Source organism: Alternaria incomplexa (genome assembly GCF_024043165.1).
Source record: "Alternaria incomplexa strain BMP 0042 chromosome Unknown scaffold_8, whole genome shotgun sequence".
NCBI lineage: Eukaryota > Fungi > Ascomycota > Dothideomycetes > Pleosporales > Pleosporaceae > Alternaria > Alternaria incomplexa.
Genome location: NW_026249857.1, coordinates 1,194,928 through 1,221,252, shown reverse-complemented (window position 1 = coordinate 1,221,252; position 26,325 = coordinate 1,194,928). Strand labels below are relative to the sequence as shown.

The 26,325-nt window shown below is 52.9% G+C and overlaps 6 protein-coding genes across 6 annotated transcripts; 1 reads left to right on the top strand and 5 right to left on the bottom strand.

The window, feature by feature from the left end:
* Nucleotides 1-288: 288 nt before the first annotated feature.
* On the bottom strand, nucleotides 289-2,694 carry ERB1 (Ribosome biogenesis protein erb1; the record flags this gene model as incomplete). The annotated part of the gene is made up of 2 exons (XM_051435747.1): nucleotides 289-606; nucleotides 658-2,694. 2 exons carry the CDS (start codon nucleotides 2,692-2,694, stop codon nucleotides 289-291), a joined length of 2,355 nt encoding a protein of 784 aa, XP_051290605.1.
* Nucleotides 2,695-2,965: 271 nt separating this feature from the next.
* On the top strand, nucleotides 2,966-6,460 carry PRP5 (pre-mRNA processing RNA-helicase; the record flags this gene model as incomplete). The annotated part of the gene is made up of 1 exon (XM_051435746.1): nucleotides 2,966-6,460. One exon carries the CDS (start codon nucleotides 2,966-2,968, stop codon nucleotides 6,458-6,460), a length of 3,495 nt encoding a protein of 1,164 aa, XP_051290604.1.
* Nucleotides 6,461-8,039: 1,579 nt separating this feature from the next.
* PSF1 (DNA replication protein psf1) lies at nucleotides 8,040-8,843 on the bottom strand (the record flags this gene model as incomplete). Its single annotated transcript, XM_051435745.1, has 3 exons — nucleotides 8,040-8,133; nucleotides 8,230-8,762; nucleotides 8,817-8,843. The coding sequence occupies 3 exons, from the start codon at nucleotides 8,841-8,843 to the stop codon at nucleotides 8,040-8,042; spliced, it is 654 nt and encodes a 217-aa protein (XP_051290603.1).
* Nucleotides 8,844-9,569: 726 nt separating this feature from the next.
* J4E90_006195 (uncharacterized protein) lies at nucleotides 9,570-11,002 on the bottom strand (the record flags this gene model as incomplete). Its single annotated transcript, XM_051435744.1, has 3 exons — nucleotides 9,570-10,835; nucleotides 10,885-10,941; nucleotides 10,992-11,002. Coding segments are annotated over 3 exons (1,334 nt in total), but the record flags the coding sequence as incomplete, so codon positions are not given.
* A 7,128-nt stretch (nucleotides 11,003-18,130) lies between these two features.
* J4E90_006194 (uncharacterized protein) lies at nucleotides 18,131-19,912 on the bottom strand (the record flags this gene model as incomplete). Its single annotated transcript, XM_051435743.1, has 6 exons — nucleotides 18,131-18,334; nucleotides 18,385-18,615; nucleotides 18,670-18,990; nucleotides 19,039-19,402; nucleotides 19,450-19,791; nucleotides 19,845-19,912. The coding sequence occupies 6 exons, from the start codon at nucleotides 19,910-19,912 to the stop codon at nucleotides 18,131-18,133; spliced, it is 1,530 nt and encodes a 509-aa protein (XP_051290601.1).
* Nucleotides 19,913-22,202: 2,290 nt separating this feature from the next.
* Nucleotides 22,203-25,760, bottom strand: J4E90_006193 (uncharacterized protein; the record flags this gene model as incomplete). Its single annotated transcript, XM_051435742.1, has 5 exons — nucleotides 22,203-23,205; nucleotides 23,271-24,007; nucleotides 24,056-24,571; nucleotides 24,636-25,245; nucleotides 25,315-25,760. The coding sequence occupies 5 exons, from the start codon at nucleotides 25,758-25,760 to the stop codon at nucleotides 22,203-22,205; spliced, it is 3,312 nt and encodes a 1,103-aa protein (XP_051290600.1).
* Between the last annotated feature and the right edge of the window lie 565 nt (nucleotides 25,761-26,325).

Genomic DNA, 26,325 nt, shown 5'->3' with positions numbered 1-26,325 from the left:
TATAAGAGCTATCTACTATTAGCTTGTGTCTAACTTTCACGTTCCCACTAGAGTTTGGGTGATCTGGTCATGGACGAAGAGGTCGTATTCGCGATATCCCGGAGCCTGACCTTTTCAAGCAGTGCAACCAACAGTAAACTATTGCATGCATCATTGCCACTATCAGGTCGCAAGTAACTCAAAGAGCACGACATTCAGAAAGAAGCATATAATTGTGGCATTTTCCGTAATTGCTCCAACGCCATGCGAATGCAACATCATATCGAAGACGAACAATAATACTGTAATCTAGCTCCACAGCCTCAGCGTCCCATCCGCACCAGCCGACACACACCACGGCTCCCTCGGATGCCAGTCGAGACCCATAACACCCAACCTGCTCTTGACCTTGTGTCCGCGCAGTACCTTCAAAGGAACAATTGTAGCGTTCTCCATAAGATCTCCCACAACCTTTCCGTGGAAGATCTGGATGGTGCCGTCGTCGGAGGTATCGGCGAAGAGGGGGAGACCGCCTTGGTGGAAGCGCACGGAACGAATGGCTTCCTTGTGGAAACGCAGGGTCTTGTAGGGTTTGTTGGAGAGGTCGAGATCGTGCCAGAGGAGACGCTGCAGGGGCAATTAGTACACGAGTAATGTTACGGTATATGGAGAGCTTACCTTGTCGTATGTTCCGACAATGATGTTGTCACCACCGGGATGCACATCAATGGACGAGATCCATTTAGCACCTGGTTGCAAGATCTTGACGAGTTCCTGCTTGGCGAGGTCGTAGCTGCGGATGGTGTTGCGGGTGGCGACGAAGAAGATGGCTTTGGAGGGGTGGAATTGGGCGGTTTGCGCGATACCCTTGAGACGGCGGAAGGGGAGCTGGGTGAGATGTTTTGAGACGGTGTGGATGGCTACGGCTGTGCTTTGGCCGCGAGGCGATACGGTGGCGAAGTAGTCTCCTCTTCGGTGCCAGTTGACTATCTTGACTGCTGCTCGGACTTCGATTTGGACGAGAACGCCCTTGTTCTCCAGACGAGTTCCGGGACGGCTCCACTTGCCTGGTGCTGCTTTAGGTGCCTCGCCAAATGTTGTTGTGGTGGGCTTAGAGGCCGCGTAACCCCAACCGGCGTCGAGAACCTCGCGACTAGCTTGCTCAACGTCCGGTGAAAGAAGTGTGAAGGGTACGATTAGGTAGACGTTCTCGCCGCAAGCAGCAGCTACTACCGATGTCTCCTTGGTGGGTCTCCATTGTACTGCATCGACGGCCTCCTCATCTGACAGCTTTGCGTTCCAGACCTGGCGACCAGTCAATAGCTCCCAGATCCTTACGTAGCCGTCGTCACCTCCACTGGCAACAAAGATACCGTTAGGATCGACCGAAACACAACGAACACGTCCTTCTTGTCCGCGGTATATCGCTGCGCATGTAGTCGGGAAAGGCTTGAGCTCTTCAGGGTTCGGCAGCTTAGGTAGCAGTGATTCAGGGTCGATGTTGAGTCGGTTTCTCCGGATACGGGGAGCCAAGTAGAGATCCAAGCTTCGCTCAAATCGTTCCTTGACGAATGTCTCGTAACCAGGAACCTTGCGCAGCGCATCGTAGTTCTTGGGCAGGAAGTCCGTCTCCCGCTCCTCATCGTCTTGCTCCAACCACTTCTGCTCCTCAACCTTATCTGGCAAGTACTCGGGCGGTGGGTGGTAGCTCGCTTCGTAGCCAGGCGGTGGCAGCTTGGGTGCCGGGATGTGCATTGTGTTGTCGGGGCGAGGCTTCTCGTCCGCCCATACGTCAAAGGTGAAAACGTCTTGCTCCTCCTCCTGCTCCTCCGGTGCCCTGTATGGCTTGATGCGGCCTTCCCTAATCGCCTTGACGATCTTCATGACGCGCTTCGCTTCGTGCTTGGAGGGGATGAATCGTCGCTTGGGCTCTGGCGCAGCGCTCAGTGGCATAATCTCCGTGTTGACGCCAGAGAAGTAGGCGACCATCTCTGGGTATGGGTCGTAACCATCTTCCACAATCTCGTTCCTTGTGAGCCTCTTGAGTACATCGAGCTCCTCGGGTGACAGGTTCAGCGGCTTTCCTGTCTGGGGATCCGTCAAGCCTGTCCAGCCCTTGGGTATGTCGATACTGTCCAGCAGCGCATCTAGCGCCTCTCCCTTTGCCGGGCGCATGATCTTCTTGCCGTTGATATCGTAGCCAATATGCGGGTATTCATCGTAGTACTTGAGGTCGATGTTGCCGATCGTGTTGGTAGCTTCGGCGTCAGAATCGTCAGACTCGTAGACTGGGTCGATCTCTTTGTAGATGTAGCGAGTGTTGCCGTGCGCATCGGTGGTGACAGTGTAGTTGGGCTTCAAGTCTTCGTCATCGTCCAATTCCCCGGTTGCGCCACCATTTACGTCCAGATCCATCTCGTGTGTAGGCACTCCATTCTTCTTGCGCAGTGGAACATCCGAGGTATTCAAGTTGCGCATTTCCTCACGAATCTGCTCTGCATCGCTGTCTTCCTCCTCCTCTTCATCTTCGTCGGAAAGACCCTCAATCACACTGCTAGCATCGGTATCGGCGCCTTCATCTTGGCTGTCGTCCGAGTCGTCCTCGGAATGCGACAGGATGCCCTCGAGCAGTCCGTCGGCCAATTCACCTTCCGAGTCACTGGGCTCGGGCGCCGGGCGCGTCACTACCTTTCTCTTGCGCGGGTTGACTGACATTTTGGGCGATTGATGTTTCCTCGTCACGTTCACCCCGGACTGTCGCAACTTCCCAAAAATTATCGCTAGCGTCCAAGATTTCGGTTTTAGCGCGTCGCACGTGCCAGGCTGCCATCAGCCAAGCATATCCTCGGAGACTCTACAGCAACTTTATCGCAAACTACGCAACTCCAACTCTCTGTTTACCCCACGCAATTGCAACCACCACCCGCATCTGCTACACCAAGAAACCACCCCAGACTGATTGCAGCAGTAATTCCACCGACTCACCATGGCGACGCGCCACTCTGACTACGATCGTAGGCGCCATTCCCCGCGCCGTGACCGCGACCGCGGAGATCGTGGAGACCGCTATGGCGAAGGCCGCTTCAGAGACGACCGTGACCGCCGAGACCGCCGCGATGACCGTCGAGAGCCTGACCGTCGAGACCGTGACCGTGGCGACACGTACCGTCGACGTTCGCGCTCCCCGCCTCGCCGCCGTGACCGATCCCGTGACCGAGGAGACCGTGCCGACCGTGGAGACAGCTACAGGCGCGATCGCGACGGTGATAGAGACAGGCGCCGCCGCTCTACTTCCCGCCGCCCTGGTTCCCGCTCCTCTGCCACACCAGCACCAGGCTCAGACAGCTGGAGGCGCGATGACAGCAGACGCGACGACAGCAGGCGCGATCGGCTAGATCATTCCTCGCGCGACGACAGGAAGAAAGACCCCGAGACACAAGCCAAGGACAAGCTCGCAGACCGCGCTGCGAAGCTGGCTGAGTGGAAGAAGCTCAATGCCGAGCGCCTACTCAAAGAGAAGACCGACACACCCGGCTCCGGTGCTTCGCCAGCTGCCACTGCACCTGCAACCCCGTCAGTCACTGCGACGCCCCCGCCAGCTCCGGCATCTGAGGCCAAGCTTGTTGATACCGCTAAGACCAAAGTCATCCCGCAGAAGAGTGCTACTGAGAAAGTCAAGCAGAAGCAGCCCGAGAAGTCGACTTTCAGACTGGATGCTTCCGCCGCAGCCCGTCCCCTAGACATGGCCAAGCCTGCAGGCAAGACTGTCACCAACGCTAGCAGTGAGTTCATCCCAGATCCTCTTTTCACGAACCACAAGCTCACACGTACAGACGTTCCCATTGTTAAGGGCAATGGTAACATTGGCTCGTTCGGTCTCAAGGCCAAGACTGCTGCTGAGACCGAGGAAGAGAATTCCAGAAAGGCATTGCTCGACGAGGAAGGCCCGACCCGCAAGCGCAAGCTTCAGGCTCTCCCCGAATTCGACGCCAACGAGGCACCCTCGCTTGAAGCCGACGGCGACGACGCGGACTCTCCAATGAGTGACATCGGCAGTGATGACGAGAACAACGCGGAACTTCAAGCTCGCCTTGAGAAGCGTCGCGCTGAGATCGCCAACGAGAACCAAGAGGACACTGCCATGGAAGAGGCAACTGCTGTCGAAGCCCCTGCCGACGACAAGATGGAAGTTGACGAAAATGCAGGCGCCGAAGAAGATGACGTCGATCCTCTCGATGCCTTCATGGCCGATCTCACGGAGCCACAACCAAGCCGCGGAGCTCCTTCGGGTCAGACTATGTTTGCTGACGAGCTTGAGACTGTCGAGACCTCCGTCGAACATGAGGACCTTAACGAACTTCGCGCTGCCAAGAAAAAGAAGAAGAAGGAGGTGCCTACCGTCAACCACGATAAAGTTGAGTACGAACCGTTTAGGAAAGACTTCTACACTGAGCCCTCCGAAGTTGCACAGATGACACCTGAGGAGGTCGCAGATCTTCGCCACGAGCTCGACGGCATCAAAGTCAAGCCTGATGACGTTCCCCGTCCTGTCACCAAGTGGGCGCAGATGGGTCTGCTGCAAGCTACCATGGACGTCTTCACCAAGATCGGCTACGAGAGGCCTACAGGTATCCAGTCTCAAGGTGTACCTGCAATTCTCTCTGGCCGAGATCTCATCGGAGTCGCCAAGACCGGTTCTGGAAAGACACTTGCATTCGGTATCCCTATGATTCGTCATGTCCTTGATCAACGCCCACTGAAACCAACTGATGGGCCTATCGGACTGATTCTCGCCCCAACCCGAGAGCTAGCACTGCAGATTGTCAACGAGCTCAAGCCATTCCTTGCAGCATCGGGTGTTACCATCAAGTGTGCCTATGGTGGTCAGCCCATCTCTGAACAAATTGCTATGATCAAGCGTGGTGGCATCCACATCCTATGTGCAACTCCAGGCAGAATGATTGATCTGACCAACGTCAACCAAGGACGAGTGCTTTCTTTCCGCCGCATCACTTACGTTGTCCTTGATGAAGCTGATCGCATGTTCGATATGGGCTTCGAGCCTCAAGTCATGAAGATTCTTGCGAATGTACGTCCTGATCGCCAAACTGTCCTCTTCTCAGCAACTATGCCCAAGAACATGCAATCTTTGGCTCGCAAAGCACTGCACAACCCAGCCGAGATCACCATCGGTGGTAAGAGCAAGGTAGCTCCCGAGATCACTCAGATCATCTCTGTCGTACCGAACAGTTATGAGAAGAAGATCAACAAGACTCTACTGTATCTTGGTCAATTGTTCTCTGAAGACGAGAATGCCCAGGTACTGATCTTCACTGAGCGGCAAGAGACAGCCGAAGATCTCCTGTCCAAGCTTTACAAGTCTAAGTATTTCTCTGTCAACACGATTCACGGAGCTAAAGATCAGACTGATCGTAACGAAGCGATCAACGACTTCAAGCAAGGTGTTCTTTCGATTCTCATTGCCACATCTGTAGCCGCCCGTGGCCTTGATGTTCCTGGACTGGCTATGGTCTTGAACTTTGATTCGCCAACCCATCTAGAAGATTACGTGCACCGCTGCGGACGTACTGGCCGTGCTGGCAACAAAGGTACCGCTGTTACGCTTATCGAGAACCCCGGTCAAGAGCGCTTCGCTCTTCACATCGTCAAGGCACTCAAGGAGAGCGGTACAGAAGTGCCTCCAGAGCTCCAGGAGATGGCTAACACATTTCATGAGAAGGCCAAGGCAGGTACCGAGAAGTACTACGGCGGTTTCGGTGGCAAGGGTCTCGACAAGCTCGATGCAGCACGCGCACTTGAGAAGAAGCGTGAGAAGCGTCAACTTAAGCTGGAAGGTGTTGACGAGAGTGAAGACGAAGAAGAGATTGCCCCACTCATCAAGAAGCCCGAGGTCGCTGGCCCAGCTGGTGTTGTTAACGCTTCTGGTCCTGCTGCAGCTGCCGAAGAAGATCAACCACACTGGATGAAGCTGCTGAACAGCAAGATTGTGGTCAGCAAGACTGAGCGCCCCGACGCTGCCGCTTCTGGCAAGCCGATGACCGCGCGCGAGCGAGCCATGGCTGCTGCTTCCAAGGTCGACGGCAGACTGAGCAAGAAGGGTATGATCCACGCGGGTCAGCCTATCGACAACAAGGGCCCCGATGCTGGTCTCTACCACTCAACCATCGAAATCAACGACTTTCCCCAGAAGGCTCGATGGGCCGTCACCAACCGCACCAACGTCGCCAAGATTCTGGAGCAGACTGGTGTTTCCATCACGACCAAGGGCAACTACTACCCCGCTCCCAAGCAGCCTGGTGAGAATGATCTACCCAAGTTGTACATTCTCGTCGAGGGTGACACCGAGAACATTGTCACGCAGGCTATGATGGAGCTCACTCGTCTTCTGCGCGAGGGAACCATTGCGGCTGAGGACGCCTCTGCGACTCGTGGCCCTACCGGCCGTTACAGTGTGGTTTGAGAAGTTTTACTTCCATAAGGTATGCTCGACACTTTTTTTCTCTCTTTCCAGCGTTGCTTTCTGTTCGTTCAGCGTTGCTTTCTTTTCCATGGCGTCAGTCTACTGCATTGGGAGGAATGGTCAAATGGATGGATGGGAAGGGCATGGGACGGAGTTGAAGGCTTCGACACAACACGATCGTGCTTCGATGCATGCCGCGTGGCTGTACAAAAACGTAAGTTCTCACTCAATTGCTCCATTCAGAAGTTTCGTTGATTTACCCAACCGTCGCAGGTTTCTACTTGGTCACTGAGTCTCTGTCAGGCAACGACATCATTGTACATTAATGGGCCTGGCAACACGGTTCGCTGATATGCGATATGTGGGAAGGGGAGTGGAGGCTTGACTCTAGTAGTTCTGGTAAAACATGTCTGGTACGAAGGAGTGAGGTCTTGACTCTGGTGCTTTTCATGCAGCTTGATATGGCACGAGAATGTAGCTTAAGATAATCCTCCAAATGAGAGGCATTTCTGTCTACTACATGAACTTCTTCGCGTGTTTCTAACCACCCATATCTCGCGCTGTATACTCCGACTGGCCTGGCAGCCCTGACTCCCGATCTCCGGAGACATGATACTGCATGCGACCTCATAGCGGGCCTCTTCGCCGATCCTCTATACTCCATCAATAAATTTCTCCTCAACACCAACCTCTGCGCGACAATCAATACATGCAGACGCGAACCGACATTTATTCATTCATTCCTCAGACCCAGATGCGTGGTACAGAACGACTACGCCGTATTGCCCTGAACACTGATGACGCAGCTCTACAGGACCCACGCCGCACCGCACTGACGCCATATCGCTCCCAAGCCAAGCTGCAGCTGCATCATCTGAAAAACCCTCCTCGGGGGTATATCCATCGGAATATGTATGTGTAGGTGTAATGGCGCCATAGCTGCATAGCGCATGTTGCATGCTGCATCTCCCACTCCCTCTCCCATCCTCCCCTCCATCCTCCATCCTCCGACCGCCGAACCTCACGCCGCAACACTGCATATCTCCTTCGCGTGCATCTCCGCCTATTTTAGGCCGCGTCCAGGACCACCTGCAGGGTCGATACATGTCTTGACCTCGCGAAAAAGGAACCTGGACTATTCTGTTGATGATGCAGATGCAGGTGTAAGGCGCGTACGTGCGTGCGTGCGTGCGTTGCTCGCAGAAAAGACGCACAGCACAGCCCTGCCGCCCCCAAACGCCACTCGCTCTAGCTGGATCTGGAGATCCCTTCGTCTCGGATGCGGCTCGGCGAACCCAGGTTCAGGGCGGGTTTTACAGAATGGGGGGTGTAGCGGTGGAGGGTGCATGGCGAAGGATGCACGCGGTAGGGTAGGTCTGCGGAAGGACGTTCCGCGGGGTTTGGTTGGTTGGTAGGGTTCTCGTTGGAGAGGGTTGATCGCAGGTGGGGACTTGGTAAAGGGTAGGTGGGGTGAGGTTTGCGGTCAATCTTTCATGTATTGGACTGATTTTGGTCGCTGATGAGGTCGAAGGAATGGTTTCTGGTTGCTGAAGCGGTCGGAGGAAGTGTAGCAGGTTGATTAGCTGAGGCGTTGGAGGTATCCTTGCGCAATTAGGCGTTCGACGTCGCCTTGCCGGACGTAGAATTGGGAGTTCTTGGTAAGGGTTATGGAGCTGTGACGTCGGTTAGCAGAGACGACTAGCATACAATATTTCGGATGCGGAAGGAAGGGTCGTAATCTTCGGCATGCCGAGATGGCGGTCACGTACCCGTACTCTGTTTGTATCTCGCCCGCGTCCTTCAAGACGCGCACGTCGATGAAGAGATCGCGCGGCGGCTCCAGACTCCCCGTTAGATCAATGTCCGTCCATTGCCCCTTGTATGCAGCAAGCAAATCACTGTATTGCCTCACATACTCCTCCTCTTCAGGACTCAAACTACTCTCTTCTTTCCCGCCTCCAGCGCCCATTCCACTGCCCCTCCCCCCTTCTCCACTATGGTCCTTGCTGCCCTGTTGTTCCAGCACGTCAACGCCTTCCCAGCAGTATTCTTCGAGCTTGTCGCTCCGCACGCGGTGGTAGGCGAGTAGACAGCGCTTGTTCCGGCGCATGCACAGGTGGTTTACGAGGAGGGCGCAGGCGGTTTCGGGGGATGCGCTGGGGTTGAAAGACCCACTGTAGGGGGCGAGGATGGATGAAACGTCTTTGTCGAGGTCGCGCACTTCGCGCACTATGGAGCGCGTGAGCTCCGAGGCGTAGGGTGGGAGATGGGGGAGGGCGAGGGTGCGTTTGGCGTTTTGGACCTGGGAGGGTTAGAGATGCTGTTTAGTAGGAAGATGTGGTTGTTGTAGTTCTACCAATTTATTGGCCGCTTCTCCATACATAGCTGTGGTGTGTGTTTTGGGTCCTTATGTGTTTTCTTGGTGGTACAGAGATGTGACGACCAAGCAAACGCGTCTTGTCACTGCGATTTGTAGGATGCGCAGAAGTTGTAATCTACTATACTGTGTGTAGAAAGGTAGCAACAATTGCGATTGTGCAGATTGTTAACTAAAAGAATCAAAGATTGTAGTTCGAGCAAGAGCGATAGGCGCATGCGATGTAACAGTAACATTTGTTGGACCCTCCCCGAAGGCAGGCGCGTTCCTGACGCGGGGGCAGGTGGGGCGGGGACGGGTCTTGGCTTGTCGAGTCCAACTTCAAACCTCTTCTGGCAATCCCTTTCACAACGCCAGCAATCCACGCAACCTCATTCGCCAGCATCGCCAGACTCTCGGCTGGCATTATACATGCTATCACACACACGGAAAGATGGATCGGTAAAACGCACGATGAACACGACATCACGTCAGCATCGCGTTGAGAGAAGAGCAAAGGAAGATTGACCTAATATGTACATCTCGATCTACGCATGCGATAACACGATGTCTAAATGCTTTGAGCCCCCGAGCTTTTGGTCCGATCAACGCCTTGAATGCTGCCCACTATGGAAGCGCTCATCAGAAGCCACCCAACGATGCTGAAAAAAACGGTAACAGCCATGAACGACGTCGCACGTAAGCGTAAGAGCAACATAACCACCCAGAATGCACTAGCTAACGTGATATAGATCACTGCTCACCCATCCACTTATCAAACTCCGACTCTTGTTCGAGCGACACCATGGTCGGGTCTGACTGCCAAGCTTGGTACTCATCATGCGGAAGATCCAACAGACCATCAAGGTTGTGTTGCTCAAGCCTATCTTCTTGCATGTCCGGATGAGGATTCCGGTACACGGCGTTCTGCAGCGCTGAAGGATCGATGTCTGAATGACTTCCTCCGTCGTAAGCCAACAGCAATGGATCCAGCTGCCCCTCGTCGAATGATGAACTCATATTCGGGTGTAGCTGTTGCAGAAGATCGTTCGCATTACCTCCAGGCAATCCCAACATCGATGGATTCGAGTGGAATTGCATGGAAGAGGATGGCGTGTCTACCCTCCTCATATGCATGTCGTCTGCGTAGGTCGGACTGATCTGCATATTCGGGTAGGCGGCAGTCTGGTAGTACTGGTTGTAGAGCTCGTTGTGGCTTATCGGCATCGGCATCGGTCGCCCTTCGTTTGTCATCTCCCAGGACGATCGGTTGATACCATTGCCATTCGGTCCGAACGACTGATCGAAGTACTCTACAGCAACACCATTTGACGGGTAGCTGAATGATCGATCGATTCTCCTGGCCTGTCGGGGACGAGACCTGCCACCACCGGGAGCCCATTCGGCATCGTCAAGGTCGCTGGGTTCTTCTTCGTCAGACCACTCGCTTCTTCGCTTACGAGCCGGCGCTGCTGTCTTGCTAGGCGAGAACTTGTACGTCGGGTGTGCGTTTTGGTGGTTGATCCTCTCGATCTTTGCATACTCGTTGTATAGCTCGCGAATCTCCGGCGGCTCCAGCGGCCAGCTCTCCCCCGCTACGGACGATACGACTTGATGATTGTTCTGAAGACACCACGACTTGGCCCTTTCCGCAAACGCCGACCGGTACAGCATGAACGAGTTCATGGGACGAGTGATGTATCCATTCCTCTTCTCAACTTCGCGTCTCCTGACACCGGCTGGCCTGTTCACCCATTCCTCCATATTTTTGACCGGGATATGATGTAGCTCCTTCGTCAGTATGCTCAGCGGCGCAGTAAGCTTGGGCGTTTTGTGCTTCTCGTTCTTCGGTGCTTTCGGCTTCTTCACTCTTGGTGTCGCTTTCCGTCTAGGGCTGGTCTCGTTCAGACGTGGAGAACTGGACGATGTCGTTGCTCGTCCGCTACGAGTTGTCCTACGTCCGGAATCCTCATCGTTTGCGGATCTTGGTGTCGGTGGCGAGAACAAGGCTTGCTCGTTCTATCATCCATTAGCAATCGGGTCAGAAACAATCGGCGACATTACTTACCTGCATGCCGTTATACGGCCCGTTCTGGTAATACTCCGCCGGTGGACCATATCCCTCCTGTACCTCGATCAGCATGGTTACATGTGTGAAGACGCAGGGACTCTTACATATTGTATACCTAGTCCGAGCCCACGAGGATGGTTGTCGGCATGTGACGCATGTGAAGGGATCCCTTCGTGCGCCACCGAGCCTGGCGAGCCGTACCCTGTCTCACTGAACGAATAGCCGCGATCGACGCCATATTGCGCAACTGGGTGCAGTCCGGACTGATAATCTGACCCAGCATTCGGTGGGGTCGGAGGATGTTGTTGGACGAGCGTGTCACCCCTCATCATGGCGAATGTTGACGCACCAGTTAGTTGCTGCGACAGTGGAGATTGCGGACTGCCGATTGGCCTTGTTTCCGGACTCAACGCAACGCTTAAGCAACGGAGATCGATAGTTGAACCGAGCAAGCGCAACTGCAATGGATGGAATGACTCTTGTGTTGGTCAAAGGCCGCGCAACATGGAGACCGAAGGATTTTTGTTGCTGCTGGATACCGAGATGCGTTCGGTAGTCTCTCGAGAAGATGCTGGATCAGACTGTTCTGTTCCAGATATTGTACTGGATATGTGTCAGTACGTCTAGCGAATGTGTCGCTCTTTGCTCGGTTTGCTTCACCGCAATGATGCATAGCAGTTCGCAAAGTGTTCAGGGAACGAACCTGTTGCAGTTACCCGCTTCTCACCGGCACCAAGGCTTTGGTGCAGAGACAATCAGCGTGGACGACTATGCGATACCAACTTGCAAGTCAGACACCGCCGTACTGTTTGAGTTGTGTTGTTCCGGCCCGTGTCTCTTTGTGGCGAGGGCAGAGCTCGAGCAAAGTGTGAAGGGCAAATCAACGGAGAAGGATTCTTTGTCCGGGATCAGTCGCCAGAAGGTATTTGTAGCGACTACACAACCTCGAGGTCGACTGCTCACGTATGTGTATAGTGTACTTAGTCGTCTGAACATGGACAAAGGCACTACCGGATTGGTGTTGGCTGGGCGCGCTTGACACACTCAGACGTCGCGCTGCTTTTGGCCTGCGAACCTCTCAAGCGATGAACTACCTGTGAAATGGCGCAAGACCTAGCCTTCTGGTCCGTTCACGTTTCGAAGTCGAAAATATCATGTCCGTCCTGTTGTGGGGTGGAAAGCGGCCCTCAGCCCCTCCACATCGACAGCTATAGACGGAAGCTACTCTCAATCTAGGCGCCCTTCCTTTCAAATCGCCTACCCCAAGAAGCTGTCTACCAATCTTAGCAGGGGTGTACTATGGCTTGCAGCAGTCATGTGCACTGGGCGCTCGCTATAGCAAGCCACACGCTCACTGGTATCTTTAGCCTCCAGAACGACCCCTGAAGTTATGTTCCGCCAGAACATGGGCTGCATTCCTGCACCAATTGCATCACCGGGGGCTCGCGGTCCCCTTTCCCAGCAACCAATGACATAGATGGTACATGACCGTAAATCTTCCCAAGGCCGAACGTGGTTGGTCGACCAAAACTTGGGTTCTTTCGCTACGTAGTCAAGCCTGACGTGCTGTTCACGGATGGCTGCAGTCCTCTATGTCAGAACCCTGACAGCTGGTCATACTTGGCAGGGCTGACCACGACACAACGATTTCTAACATCCACACCGCACATCAAAATGCAACTACGCAGTCAATCTACAGGCGGCGACAAACTAAGCACATCTCAAACATCGATCTCAAACACATTATCATGATTTTGCGGTCGCCGGACAAAGGGTAGGGTCGGTACGGCAATCCCGACAGGCTGGTTAAGATGCGCCCCCGCGGCGAGGTTCAGGTCTGTGTTGACCGCTCAAGCTCAGAATAATTCCGTCCATCTTGCCTCTCGGCTATTGAACCCAACATGCTGCAGCGACGACATTTGGGGTAAGCCCGTCACAGTCAACAGGCACTCAGCGTCCTTCGGTGACAGGCCGCGGACATCTGGGCGAGGTCCTGCATATTGCATGCATACAGCAGAAGTTCGGTTGCTTCCGGTCGATCGTGTTGACATGGGGACCTGCCTTTGGAATGCGTACTATCGCCGTTTCGGCACCACGACCAAACAGTTACAGCCTTGTGCGACCAGGTTTGGCTGAGCCTCAAAGACGATAGTGATTGGTTCGAGCAAGCGCGAAACAAAAGTGGAGACCACTGTCTGGAGTATTGCTTTGAACCAGGAGGCTTGAATGAGTTTGTACTGTTTGAGCATGCTTCTCCGACCGGTGTACCCAAGAATGAACGCAAACGGACTATCACCATGCCAAAGTGCTCTGGCAGTATCGTGGAGGACTACACCAGGACACATGATAGGTAACCATGGTGGGTATAGCATCGTCGACTCGAGCTACTCGTAGTCACAGGTGTCGAGAGCATCATCTGCGCATGTGTGTGTGATCGACGCTATAGCTGTCAATGTCTGCCTCCACTGACCCAACTTCTGTATTACCTAGATAGGCTATATCTCCGTTACCTTCGCCAGCTATGGCAATTGCAAGAAACCATTTCCGCAATTTGCCATACGGTGATCCCGTCGGCGGGCTAGAGAGATAGGATCCGCTGGTTCTACCCGTCATCGACCCGGATGTTCTCGGTCACAGACCTCCCCGCGCCTCTTTCCACTTTTTACAACGACTATCTACACCTAAAACGCTCGGTACTTTGCAATAACTACCCAAGAGATGCTGTACTACCATTCCGCGGACGCTAAGAGTCAAGGTCAGCCCCCATCTTGCTGGAAGGGTTTGGCGGTTGAGCGGTCTACCCCACTTCCCAGCATTGTTACCATGGGACGAGCTTCTGGCACGGGAATTCCGTCAATAGTGTGATCGAAACCACCAATATCATTGCGCTCGAAGCAAGCTACGCTCAAGCTTCGGCCCTTTTCTGCTCACAACACGACAAGTGCCGCGCCACCGGCACACTCGCGCTGAAGATGCAGTTGCATGACATCTTGCATGCTGGAGTTGCCTAGTCACCTCAGGTATACACGCCTCCGGCACCAGGAAGCTGGCGCTGGTACGCTAGTATGCGCTCTTGCAGTAGGCCAACGGTCGCAATTCGATCCAGCAACTATGCCGCGAGGTACCCATATACCGATTGATGCTTGGTACGGCTCTCATGCAAGTATCGCACGATTTGCCTGACATTCTTCAATGTACCTTGATGAAAACTTACCCGTTCCAGAACGATCAGAAGACTTGGCACAGTGGCACAGTCGACGAAGCTCCCGGCAAAAGCTTACGATGTATCTATGGCGTCGAGGCAATATCCCAGCATGCCGCTCAGCAACGGGACGCCTCTGTCGCTTCTGGCGCGAAGGCGCTTATCTCGCGTAGTTTTGCCGGCTAAAGTAGGTGTAAGGTATGTGACGAGTAGCGCACCAGCATCAGGGCAGCACTTGTCACACAACAACACGTGCAAGATCGGGGCTTCCGCTCGATCATCGCTTTCCAACGGTGGACTAAGGTCGTTGTAGACTGAGCGCCACCGTCAGCCTGGACATTCGCCTCTTGCTTTACCCCTCATTTCACGTCAAGGCCTGAATCCTTCTCCATTCCATTCGGCTAAAACGTCAGCGTCGCTCACCACTCCACCCACCTTATCTCCTTGCTGAACCGATGCGGCTTAAAGATGACATGGGTCTTTCCTCAATCAGCTAGCACCGTGGTACGCCACCCCATAGAGTCGGTACACGCTAGCACGTGATGTCACTAACGCTGCGCTCCTGTCGCTTACCCCAGTCGTTGGTCGACGCCCATCCACAACGGCTGCCAGCCTGGATGTGGGAAATGCTGAATCCTGTAGGGGTGGCGAAAGTGCATGTTCGCATTAGCTCGCATCTTCCTGCCCAACGTACGTTCGTTGAGCTATCTAACTTTGCATCACACTGCGCGAATGCGCGCGATATGAGATGGCTGGTTCTAGTGCAGAGGAAGGTCAGGGTATCCTCGCAGTACAATATGCCAGTCATGCGGCGCACACTTCGTTCAGTGGTTGTTCCTTCAATCACAGCTGTGAGGTCGACAGCCAGTACCTTGCGTTTCTGCTGATACCAATTGCTTGCAATTCTCACAGTAGCAACGTTGACAAAGAGAGTATTCATTTTGCCTCCTTGGAAAGTCGAAACAGTGTCTCGTCAATTTCACTATGTCGCTGAGATGGTTCACCTCGTTCACGGCGTCATTTAGACATTAGCTCCTTGATGCGGTATGAGGAGCGCTGTGATGTGCAAAACATCAGACGAGACAATGGAGTGGTCAATCAATGAGACAAGCATGCAGAATAGTCATTCATGTAGCTAACGGCAAGTTTTGTTTGTACCAATGATTTATATCGCGACATCATATGAATCGCGCAAACGTGTCTGTAAACCCGGCTCAGCGTAACAGTACTGAATTAAACGCGACTGACAGACAGAAACCCGCATCATGAACGAGACCAAACCAATGCCGTCCCCGGACCACGAAGCTGCATCTCCGAAGTCTCCAGAAGGAGAGCAGCAAGGGACAGTCAGGCCTTTAACACGAACGAATGCTTCATCTTTCGCCGCCCCGACCAGAGCATCCGAGGCGAAGAAGAACGAGAAGATTGAACTTGCTCAGTATGGGAAGAGGTCGACGTCGATGAGGGTGCCGACTAGCCGGCCAGGTAGTGCGATGCGGCAGCATTCGTCGCCTGGGTTTGGTAGTAGACCGCAGAGTCGTCAGCGGTGGGGGACTGGTGCGCCCACGCGGGATGGAGATGGTGATGAGGTAGATGATGTTGATGATGATGTTGACATTGATGAGGAGGACGCAGATGACGACGAGGCAGACGATGAAGTGCATGATGAGGACGAGGCACGCGTCGATGATGACGACTCTAGTCAATCTGATAGCGATGTGGAAGACGAGAAAAGCGCAGAGGAAGAAGAAGAAGAAGCAGCGTCTATCCTGGGAGAGAAGGGACTGGAAGGAAAGCCGCTAGAGAAGGAGGATCTAGAGGAAGATAAGCTACAAGAGGAAATGCTCGAAAAGCAAGCACATGAGCAAGTATCAGAGCCTCAAGAAGAGCTGACCATACAGGAGCAGGGCCAACCGTATGACTTGGAGGATCTCTTGGTCCAGGAAGAGCCACAAGAGCATCACGATGAAGATCCCAGTCCTGATGTTCAGGCATCACAAGAGCGCGAATCACCTTTGACGCAAGACGATACGGCTGCAGTGTCACAAGAAGATCATGTCGAGAATGTGGAAATCCAGGCCGCGGCACCTCAAGACCAGATTAAAAGCGTATCGCCGCATGGTAATGAGGAAAATCCTATCGTTCCGCCCGAGATCGTTGCAGAGATACAAGAGCTTCAGATCAAACGTCAAAAAGTAGAGGAAGAGCGCGACGAGGCGATGAGACAGCGTGAAACCGTACTGCAAGAGTTGCAAACCGTCAAAGAAGAAGCGACGAACCTAAAGCAAGAGTACGAGAAGCTATCTATCCAACTTCGTGAAAGCGAAGCCAAGATTGCAGCGCGCAATGCACGCGAGCCTGGGTTACCTCCTCTTGAAGAAGTCGAAGCCGAAAACAAAAAGCTCCGAGCATCGGTCGAGCGGACGCGGTTGGAACTCGAGGCGAAGAAAACAGAGGCAGAAGATGCGACTGCAGCCTGCAAGAATTTCGATGACTCACTGAGGGAAGTGGACGAGAAGCTAAAGAATAACCAGGAGTCTATCCGTACGCTTTGTGAAGTTGTCAACCAAGTGGCCGAGAATTTGCCAATGATCTCGAAATGCGAGGCCAAAGAGCTCGACGCTGTTTTTCTGAGTCTTTCGCAAGATGATGAGACTGGAAAACTGCGAGGTGAGTTTCTCAAACTGATCAAGAACTTCAATGGCAACTTTAAAGAGTCGCGGGAGCAGATCGTAGACTTGGAGCGTGAGGTAGCGGAGAAAGAATATGAGATTAATAGTTTGGGAAAGACCATCGAAATCGAGAGGAAGGGGCTGTTGAGCCCCGGTCTACCAAGTCCGCATCCCATGCAAACTGGTAAGAATGAATGGGAGCAGTACTACGAACGGGAAAAAAAGAAGCGCCATGATGCAGAGATGGAGCTCGCCAAAGCGAAGAAACAACTGTCACAGCTCCAGCCTGAAAATGAGAAACTACAGTCAGACCTCACCGAGGCGCAAGAAGAACTCGCAGTGCTTCGCCCCAAGAACGACCAGTTGGAACTGGAGGCCAAGACCTGGAAGGAAGAACTAGAAGAACACAAGGCCCAATTCGAACAATGCAGTCAGGCATTCGAAGCCAACATGTCCGAGCAACAGCTGGAGAACTTCCGATACATTCGAGACTACTACCAAAAAGTCAAAGATCACGCCCACTGGGAAGTCCAGGGCCTCCAACAAAAGCTCTCAGTAGCAGACCAAGTAAGGGAGGCCCTAAAACGAGACTACAAGCGCGAACAAGGCGTCAACACGCGCTTGGAAGACGCGGTGATTAGACTGAGGAAGAGCGTCAAAGCCCGGGATATTCACATCGGGAAGACTGAACAAGCGTTTATGCGCGAAGCACCGTTTCCTATCCGTTCATCTAGTACCTCTGGTAGCCGCACACCTGATAGCGATACCTCATCGTCTACTTCCCCTTCTTCGATATCGGATTGGACTCATCCGCTCGAACGCGTCAAGAGGCCTCCGCTCATCCCCCGCTGCCACCTCCCCGCCGCAATCCAAGCCCGCGAAGCCAGACTAGATACCTACAGACAGGAACTTGAGGAAGCGCGGGAGGTAGAGATCTTCAAGGCTAGTGTCAAACTACGCGGATTGATAGCCAGGGGTGGAACTATTGCGACCGATATCATGGACCAAGTACGGAAATCCGGCATGGGGTCTTTGTATCCGGTTGAGAAGACGGGGTGGTTGGATACGAGCTGGAAGGGCGCGTGGGAGAGGTGGGATGGGAATTACTGGGCGATGGAGTTTGCGAAGGGGAAGCAGGTAGACTTTTTGAAGAAGGTGGGGGTCTGGCGGGAGGATTGGAATTAGTAGCATGACGTAAATAGCAATGATCTATAATAGAACGCTGTATTATTTCATTCATGTGTCTCAGTAAACTCAACAAGAACAAAGTGCAGTTAAAGTCCAAAGTAACAATTCGATTCGTTCCAGGCAAACCGAGCATCACACTATTCGGTGATTGACGCGCTGATAGCCACATACTCCAGACCACTCAGACCGCCTCAGTGGTCTCAGTCTCGCCCTTCTCCTTCTTTGCGACATTGTTGATAGTAGCAAGCGCTTCTCCCTTGGCTTGCGCAGCAGCAACGTTCTCGAGGTCGCGCGCAAGATTGTCGCTACCCTTCTTGGTCTTCCAAGCGTGTGGGCCCTCTTTACTGAACAAGAATTCAACCTCCTCAAGAGTCTTGCCGCAAGTCTGTTCGAAGAGTTAGCTGAAGTCATGACATAAATTCCAGATTTTCTTACCTCAGGGTAGGTGAAGAAGAACTGGACGGCAGCCATGAAGCAGAGGATTCCGAAAACGAGGAAAAGTCCCCATCTAATGTTGACAAACGCGGGTGGAATGAACAGTCCAATAGCAAAATTGAAAAGCCAGTTGCCAATAGCTGCGATACCCATTCCGGAAGCGCGTGTTTCTAATGACCAGACCTCAGCGGCGTAGACCCAACAGATGGGCGCGAGGGTAAGTGCGTAGAACTGAAAGATGTGGGATCAGTGTATGGTTCATGTGGAATGGTTAGAGGTACTTACGATGATCAAAAGGTACGAAAACGCGATGACGGTGTACGCCGGCGACCCGGTGACACTCATGATGACGTTCGCGTCGCCACCAACACCACCAGGGACATATGTGTAGAACCCGCCGAGCATTCCAGCTACGACCAGATGGCATATACCCATCGCAACGGCTCCCCAAACCAGAAGTGTTCGCCGGCCGATCTTGTCGACGAAGAAGAACATGATGGACGAGAAGACGATGAACAAAGCGTACTGCACACCAGAGGAAACAAGCTTGGTGTTGCCTTCAAGGCCAGCCATGGCGAAGATGTATACGACGTAGTAAGTCATGACCTGAGAGTCATTAGTAAAACGAAACTACGCGAGGTGAATATAACATACGTTGGCACCTGAAAGTTGCTGCCAGGCCTGGACGGAGAAACCAGCAAGAGTCCGCTTCCCCATGCCGTTGTAGACAAACTTCCGCCATCCTTGAGGAGCGAGACGTTCCGCAGTGAGAGCAGTTATGATCTCCTCGTATTCGGCAATAACATAGTGGTCCTCGATGTTGCCGTCGGCTTGGATGGAGGCCAGGATGTGGATTGCCTCTTCAGCACGGTCGACCTTTGCGAGCCATCGTGGAGACTCTGGTAGAAACGGGAGACCGATCATGAACATTACACAGGGGACGAATTGAATTCCCCAAGCAGTGCGGAATGAAGCTGATTCGCCAGGAATAAAAGTGCATCCGTAACCGATGAAGTACCTGCGACATTTTAGCTTTGGCTTACTTCGTGTGTTCAGTGTACTTACATGATAAGAATACCCCACTCAATAGCGAGCTGTTGAATGATAATGATGGCACCACGCTGCGAGTGCTTGGAGATTTCGGCCAGGTAGACAGGGACCTGAGACGAAGTGATACCGACAGTGACTCCGTTCAATACACGACCGGCGATAAGCATGCCGCGACCAGTTGTAGCAACCTGCAGCGCAGTTCCGACTAGCCACCAAAGACAGGCGAACATAAGGGCATCGCGACGACCAAACTTGTCGGAGATAGGACCAGCAATAGCACTGCCAACCACTGAGCCCGCAGCAAGGGCCGCGCCAATAGCTCCCTGAACAACGCCGGTTGGGTTGTCGAAGTAGGTGCTGTTCGTTGTTAGGGATCAATAGGTAAGGTGTTTGACGTCACTGCGACTTACAGATATTGGTCACTCGGAATGATGGCGCTCATCGAAGAGATATCAAAACCAAAGAGCATGCCACCCATCGTGGCAACAATTGCCAAGAAGTAGACATTGTAAATCTTAGGAAACCTTTCGAACATCTTGACCGGGACCTGTCCAGAGCCTTGGGTTGATGCAGAGATGGCAGTCGTTCGACCTGTCGATCCACAAGCGTGGGGAGGGACGAATATAAAGGTCGAGAAAGTCGGCACTACACGCCGCTGTGCTCGACGTGATAATCATATCGCTTGAAGCAGCCGTCTCCACTCGAGTCCTTGCTCCGCATGGAGACTCCATACTCGTTGGTCATAGCCCTGGACAGCCAGGTAAAATGGTTAAAATGGATTTACCGACCCAGGTATAGCGGCCGCATGCCGAGAAGCCTGCCGTCTTGACCATCGGAGAGAAACGAGATCGAGTCAGTGTCGGAGCTCGTGTGATTTGTGGAAAAACGACTCTGGGGTTAGGCTGGAGGTGGAGAAAGACGCGCTCAGGCCCGGAGAGTTGTGGAGATCGCCTCACCCGCGTTGTGCATGTGTGGATGTCGTCAGTGGCATCTTAACCGAACCGGCGGCTCTTTTTGCAGACTGCCGGGATCCGACTAAGGTGGTTGCTTCGATGTGCGATGTTACATGTGACTGGAGATGTTTCCTGAGCAGGTGGTGCTTCCGACTCTTGTTGTGGGTGATTGGGCAGGAATGCGCTTGAAGGTTCAGAACGTACGACGAAGCGCGATCGTTGCTACCTAGGTATGCTTGGCAACGCTGGCTCTACCGACTTTTACCTTGCCATCGCGATGCCATCAACGGCGACGCATCGCAGTCGCACCGCATTGGCATGACTGAGATGATTTGCGACAAAGGAGATGTTCTGTGGAAGCGATTTTATTGAGGATACTCGTCTGTCGCATGCACAGGCGCATCTGACATCGGCGCAGGTCCAAGATGCCTTCTCATGATCGGAGTCGTGACGAACATCGGACTTGCTCATCGATGATCGGGCTTTCATGCTTCAGATGTTCGCGTTTGGGCTAACCTATTGCGTCGCCCTGCGCGTCGACCAGGATCCTCACAATATGGGATTGTTGAAGCGGGACGACTCAGAAAGTCAGGCCATTCGCCATAATACGCGTACAAATCTTGCCTCGATCACAGCGCTGTGATAGCAGGTTTGGCTTGGTAAATCACACACCTAGCCAGTATGCAGTATGCCTAGGTAGGCGTAGGTAAAGAATAGCTTTGAATGCGTGTTGACAACGCACGTAACACTACAAGCATCGTAGCCGTAATCAAGCCCGCAGCGATCGTGAGCCGGTCAGAAAATATGAAGAAATGATCGCGACAGTGTTTGGCTTTCTTGCTGCATACAACACCTGTATGTGCGATTTAAGATATACTTCCCGAACGTGTGGCGCATACTTGAGAAGACACGAGCCGTGCGAAGGCGTAATGCTGGAGATGGTCTGCGTCATCAACTTTCGGTTTTGAGTATGTATCGCATCAGCGCGCTGTTCCTCATACAAGATCATTACAATCCAACTCCATCTCTCATCGTTGTTTTAGATAGAGCATGGCTGCGCTCAAGTGCTTCGTGCGAACAAAAAATCGCAAAGAATGGGTGAGACGTATCAAGCAGACGTCGCCTTAATTGCCCCCCTACCCTCCAAATTCGCGAAATTCACCTTCGATACACCGTACCAGCTATAGTCGACGATCGCGAACCTCTGCGGTTCAGTAATAGCGACAGTACCCATGCGAAGACTTGGTGTTCGAGCAACAATCTGCCGCCCCTGGTCCGCCTAAGCCTGCGGCTAATTTCGGCCACGTCAACCATCACTGGCATCGAATCCACAGTTCCGATGGTTAGAACCCCACAATTTTCGGTGGAAAGAGACATTCGCCACGAACGAGCTGGTAGTGCCTATATTTACGTACATTTTGCCGGTTTCTCCATCAACAAGAACAACAGCTTCACAGCAGTTGCCTTTTTTACAGCGCCATGATCGCAAAGATTGCCTGGAAAGTCTGGTACCTAGCCATCTGACAGTACATATGTGATTCAGGCAAGTTTCACTCTTTGTAAGCCCTCCATCGAAACGAATTGGTAAGAACGCATCTTATTTTATATTTTCTGTATCGTGTGTATCGCGTACTGGCGGCGATGTAGGTGTTGAGTTCCTACTTCTGCCTTCCAAGTCTGGTGTTGAGCACAGACGAGGACATGCCCGGAGCTACACTCCGCGCAACAGTACAAGACACGAAAGCCGTACTCGCATGAGGATATTTAAGGCCTCATAATCGGACACAGTCCATCGCGACTGACTCCCTTTGGAAATCACAAGTCGAATAGCATGTCGTCATCAACGGACTCCTCCACAACGGGACCTCGTCGTGCTTTGCGCTTATCGGTCCTGCTCGAGCCTACTCCAGGATCTTCATCCTCTTCCCTTGATCGCTTCGTACCCCTTGACATTCCACCTGTACCACTCGCGTCCTCGCCGTCGCTCTCGCTCATCTCATCGTCAGTTACGTCGTCACCTGGGACAAGATCCTGTTCAAGCTGCTCGGGCTCATCTTCGCGAACGACGTCGGAAGGCCTATCCTGTCCCAGCGTGAGTACCTTCCTGCCCGGACTCTTCTTCTCTCCGTTGATCTCAACATTCTTGGTAACGTTTTTCTCAGTGTATGAACCTGTCAATATTCCTGCAGCGGTCTTGAGAGCGTTGTTCGATACCCCGCGCTCATCTTCGCCCATCTCACTCATGTTGGCGAAAGCGAGGAAGGTCCTCAAGTGAGGGTGATGTCGATAAGTCCCCTCAGCGCAGAAGGCCGCGATGAGAGTGTACACGGAATTGACAGTGGGGTGAATAGAGGGGTAGAAGAAGTCCATCGTGCCACCAGCGGGAATGACCACAGACTGGAAGAATCGATCAATCAGCCATAGCAAGTCTCCTGGGTTGACTGGCAGGTGCTTGCTGGCTTCGAAGATGAGGCCGTCAACATCCTCCTTTTTCATCACGCCCGAGGAGCTGAAAGGCAGAGTGCGCTTGCTCCTGGAATTCTCGAAGAACGAAGCCGGATAATACTCACCCGGCTTGGCCACCGAACCAACGGTAGGGAAATTCCTAGGCAGAATTCCGTAGAGGACGTCCTCAATCTTGGAGCCAGTGATTTCTTCCCAGTGTTGAAAGAATAGATCAGATCCGTGCGTCTCGCCCAAAGTTATTATGAGACTCGCGATGGGAAGCGTCTCTAGCTTTGTGTTTCCCGTTAGTGTAGCCTTGCGAGTACCCTGGGATATCCCATCGTTGTCGTGGATGTCAATGCCCCCAGATGAGCTATAGATAAGGTTAATAACGTATCTTGTATCGTTGAGAAAGGAACTTACTAGTGCAGGATAAACTTTTTGCCTTTCTTGGACCTTCTATCCATGACTTGAGACGGTAGAATGATGGGCGAGAGCGACCATGCTCGACCTTCTTCTTCCTCCCATGAAAGAGTGTGTCGTATGGATGTCTTGTTATCGCCGACCGAGTAGTCATCTACTCCATGGATCACAACCTCAAACCCGTCGTCAAAGAAGTCTGTCGACTGTCCTTCTCCGCGGATACGCTTGCTTCTACGGCCAGATACAGACTTGCCTGCCAGAATACCAGTGGGAGGCTTCTTGATAGCATGTCCGGTGGCGTGAGCCAGTGAACCTTCTCGAAACGCCTTGTACGCCAAGAGATAGTCTTGTTTCGCCTGGTGAAAGGTGTTGCCGAATATAGTGGTGACTTCAAGATCAGCTTTCAGGATCTTGATGATCTCCTGGCAAGTCCGCTTCCTCGTCCGGGAGACATGATCTTGGTCTAGCTGTATCGCTAAGCCAGCTGCCTTCCATGCGATGGCAGAAGTCAATACAAGCACCCGTGAGACCTGTTCTTTGGTGACACCTGAGTAACCGAGAAAGCCTGGGTGGAAACTCGGTATGACCACGCACTCTTGTCCAACAGCGGTGTCACTGCCACCGCCAAAAGCACGTAGCTCGGGATGGCCAACTTGATCGGTGAAAGCCTTCTCTGAGTTGAGTTTTCTGGTTCCATTGTAATACTCCTTCTTTGTGAAACCGGCGAAGTTCTGTCGAGCGGCGTAGGTAGGCTAATCAGGTGTTAGTGGAATCAGAAGTCAAGAGGGAAGTTTACATACCAAAAGGCCATACGTTAAGACAACGATAGGCTTGACGATGTCCATATACATGCGCAAGAACTTGCTAGCAGCCGGATAATCCTCGTCATGCTTGACGGGCCACGGAAACACATCCGTAAAAGGGAGGCAGGACTTCCTTGCCAAACGTCGCGTGAGCGCATTGTCGAACGAGGCTTGCACAACCCCCTGTTCCCAGTGACCAAAATGGTTGTACACAGTTGAAACGGCATCTGCAGATCGGCCACCGGCATACCAGAACGTCTCCTCTTCGTCTTTATGGGTGTCGCCAAGATCAGAGCCGACGGAGACCATAACTGCAGAGTGATCGGAAAGTACTGCTGGCCTACCCTGAGTTACGAGCATGTCTCCAATGGCTTTGGTAAACTTATGCTTTGTTTTGCCGGAGCCAGTTGTCGTGGTTGGGTGAGTTGTCGCGTACTTCATCACACTAGCCGCGTATTTCTTGACTTTGTCCAGCATCGGGATGGGACAGAATGGCAACTTCTCAACTGGAACCTAGGTTTGAGTGTACAAAGTTAGTGTATGTCTCAAATGCAGTTCGCGCATCAGTGTTACTAACCAGGAAGTTGGTCTTCAGTGAATCGAAGGCGTCTTGGTCTGCCTTGGTAAGAATCATTATGTTCTTGCCACCGAACTCGCTGTTAAGGACGCTGTCTCCGAACAAGGCGATCAGAATCTGTTCTCGTAGATCCACGACATCATCGCTCAACCCCGCCGCCGAATGTGCCTTCTCAACCGTATGGACTTGGGAAGTCTTCAAGGTATCCACAGCGATCATGCCCACTGTCTTGACGAACTGTGCAAACCATGTCTTGAGTGACGTCTTGTAGATGTCGGAGAGATGCCTCTCCCAGGGTCTGTCATGCCCGGATACCTGGCCGCAGTAACGCAGCTCCACTTGGTCTGAGGCGTTGAGCAACTCGAGCCTCTCAAGGATAGCGAAGATGTTCGGGTTACTATCCCAGCTATCATGAAGCATGGCCTGGAAGACCGCCCTGGCATCTTCGACTTTGAATGTGAAGGTGCGGATGTAGAAGGTGTTACCGGTACGGGGCGGGTACGGGCTATCGGCGTTGTTGACCTTGATGACTAGCATGAACTCAAGCCACCACGTCGGAACGACGAAAGGGTCCTCGAATAGTACACGCCACTTGTCTTGGTCCATGAGACTGTACATGTTAGCTGACTTTCAGATCCAAGAGGATTTTGCGTTGTTAACATACGAAGTGGGCAGGCACCAGTGGAAGTCCGCCTCTTTGAGAGTGTCCGTTAGGATACCATGAACCTTGAGTCGCTCTACGAGCAATCGGAAGACTGCAGTCCTAAACTGCGGAAGCGTCGTGAAGACCTTCTCAGGAAGATGTCCGCTGGTCTTAGCGCCGACACGAACGATCTCCTCGTCGGGGTAGGTGATGGTTCGACGAGCTCGCTGCAACAACCTTGTTGCTTCTCCGGCAGTTGGATCTGAAGCAAACCGACCTGGAAGGTTGGACAGGTCAGGCGCATCCAATAGACCAGCTCCTTTGGATAGGCCAGGCGCGTCCGATGAACCCGAACCTTTGGGCGTGGAAGGGGCGTTCGACTGGCCAGAGCCTTTGGACTTGGAGGGTGCGTCCGACTGACCGGAGCTTTTGGACTTGGGAGGGGCGCCCGACTGGCCGGAGCCTTTGGACTTGCGGGCCATATCTGTGGTGCGCGTGGTCGTGGTGTAGGCAATCGTGGTGTAGCAGAGGAGGGGTCGGCCCAAATGGTATATTTCTACGCGATTGTGCGTTTGTGTTCGGATCCCGCCAAGCCTCTTTTCGCTTCTTCGTCTGGTGTTTTGAGGTTGAGTGAAAGAGAGTGTTTGGGGTCTGCCCGCAGCTCTTCCAGGCGCGACCTCACCACCCCTGACAGCCTTCTCAACACCCACCATGCTGCTTGCTCCGAAGTCTCCGTGTGAACAGTAGCCGTGTTATCATAATAGATAGCACATGTTAGTTTGTAAAATGCACCTGAAAGCCGCGCAGCTTCAACTGATAAAAAGGCAAGGCTTCCCTTGCAAGGTTGTGTCAACTTGGAAGCCATCGCAAACATCCCGTATACCATCTCGATAACCAACTCAAACAGATGCTAATCCCTAATCTAGGACAAAGACGCACTCTGTCATTGGACATGTTTAAATGCAGTCTCTTCGGGTAGACTCTATCGCTGACCATAGTACCACGGGGAACCAGACGACAGCCTCTATCAAGACGCGGCTAAGGCCA